The 677-nt window shown below is 42.5% G+C and overlaps 1 protein-coding gene across 1 annotated transcript in view; it reads left to right on the forward strand.

Annotated features, from left to right (window-relative positions):
- LOC107703288 (diacylglycerol kinase zeta-like) overlaps positions 1–677 on the forward strand; it is a 96,170-nt gene that overhangs the window by 65,494 nt on the left and 29,999 nt on the right. Inside the window, 1 exon segment of the mRNA XM_016505863.1 lies at positions 198–267. Within this exon segment, the coding sequence (XP_016361349.1) occupies positions 198–267 (70 nt within the window).

Here is a 677-nt window from a genome sequence, read left to right on the forward strand (position 1 = left end):
GATGTGACAGAAAATAACGACAGGTCTGTGTGTGTGTGTGTGTGTGTGTGTGTGATGAAAATAGTAAACTTATGCACTGTTCATTCATATACTGTTCATTTGCTTTGAGTGGCATAAACTGACACTAATCGGAATTCTATCAACCTTTCTTCTCTTCCCATCTCCTACCCTATACTTTCTTCTCATTTCATTCACAGGAAGGTGACGGGACCAAATCGAAGGCTTTGTCATCTCAGAGGCTGTCGCCAAAATGGTGCTTTCTCGACTGTGAGTATTCACAGTAGTTTGGATGTTAGAATTCCGAGTCAGATCTGGGGTGCTGAGCAGCATGTGTGCCATGGTGGTCCTCAAGGATGTGGGCTGGAGTTGTGTTTATCAGTGCGCAAAGCTGTAGGTGTTTGCAGTGAATAAAATGTCAGTAAAGGTAAAATGGCAGTAAAAAGAGTAAAGGTCAGAAATTCAAAACCATGAGTCAGACCCACAAAATATTCTCTCATCAGTGCTAGAATCGAAGCTAGGAAAAGACAAAGAGTCATGAATCTCCATACTAAAGAACAGAATCTACTCTGGCATTTCAGTGCTGATAAGGAGTGCCAAGATGATTACTGTCAGCAGGTGAGAATTACAGCCACAGGGAAAGAGGCAGGAGCTGTTTGCGTTATAATGACTGCATGGCT

Source organism: Sinocyclocheilus anshuiensis, unplaced genomic scaffold (assembly GCF_001515605.1).
Source record: "Sinocyclocheilus anshuiensis isolate Anshui unplaced genomic scaffold, SAMN03320099.WGS_v1.1 scaffold947, whole genome shotgun sequence".
Classification (NCBI taxonomy): domain Eukaryota; kingdom Metazoa; phylum Chordata; class Actinopteri; order Cypriniformes; family Cyprinidae; genus Sinocyclocheilus; species Sinocyclocheilus anshuiensis.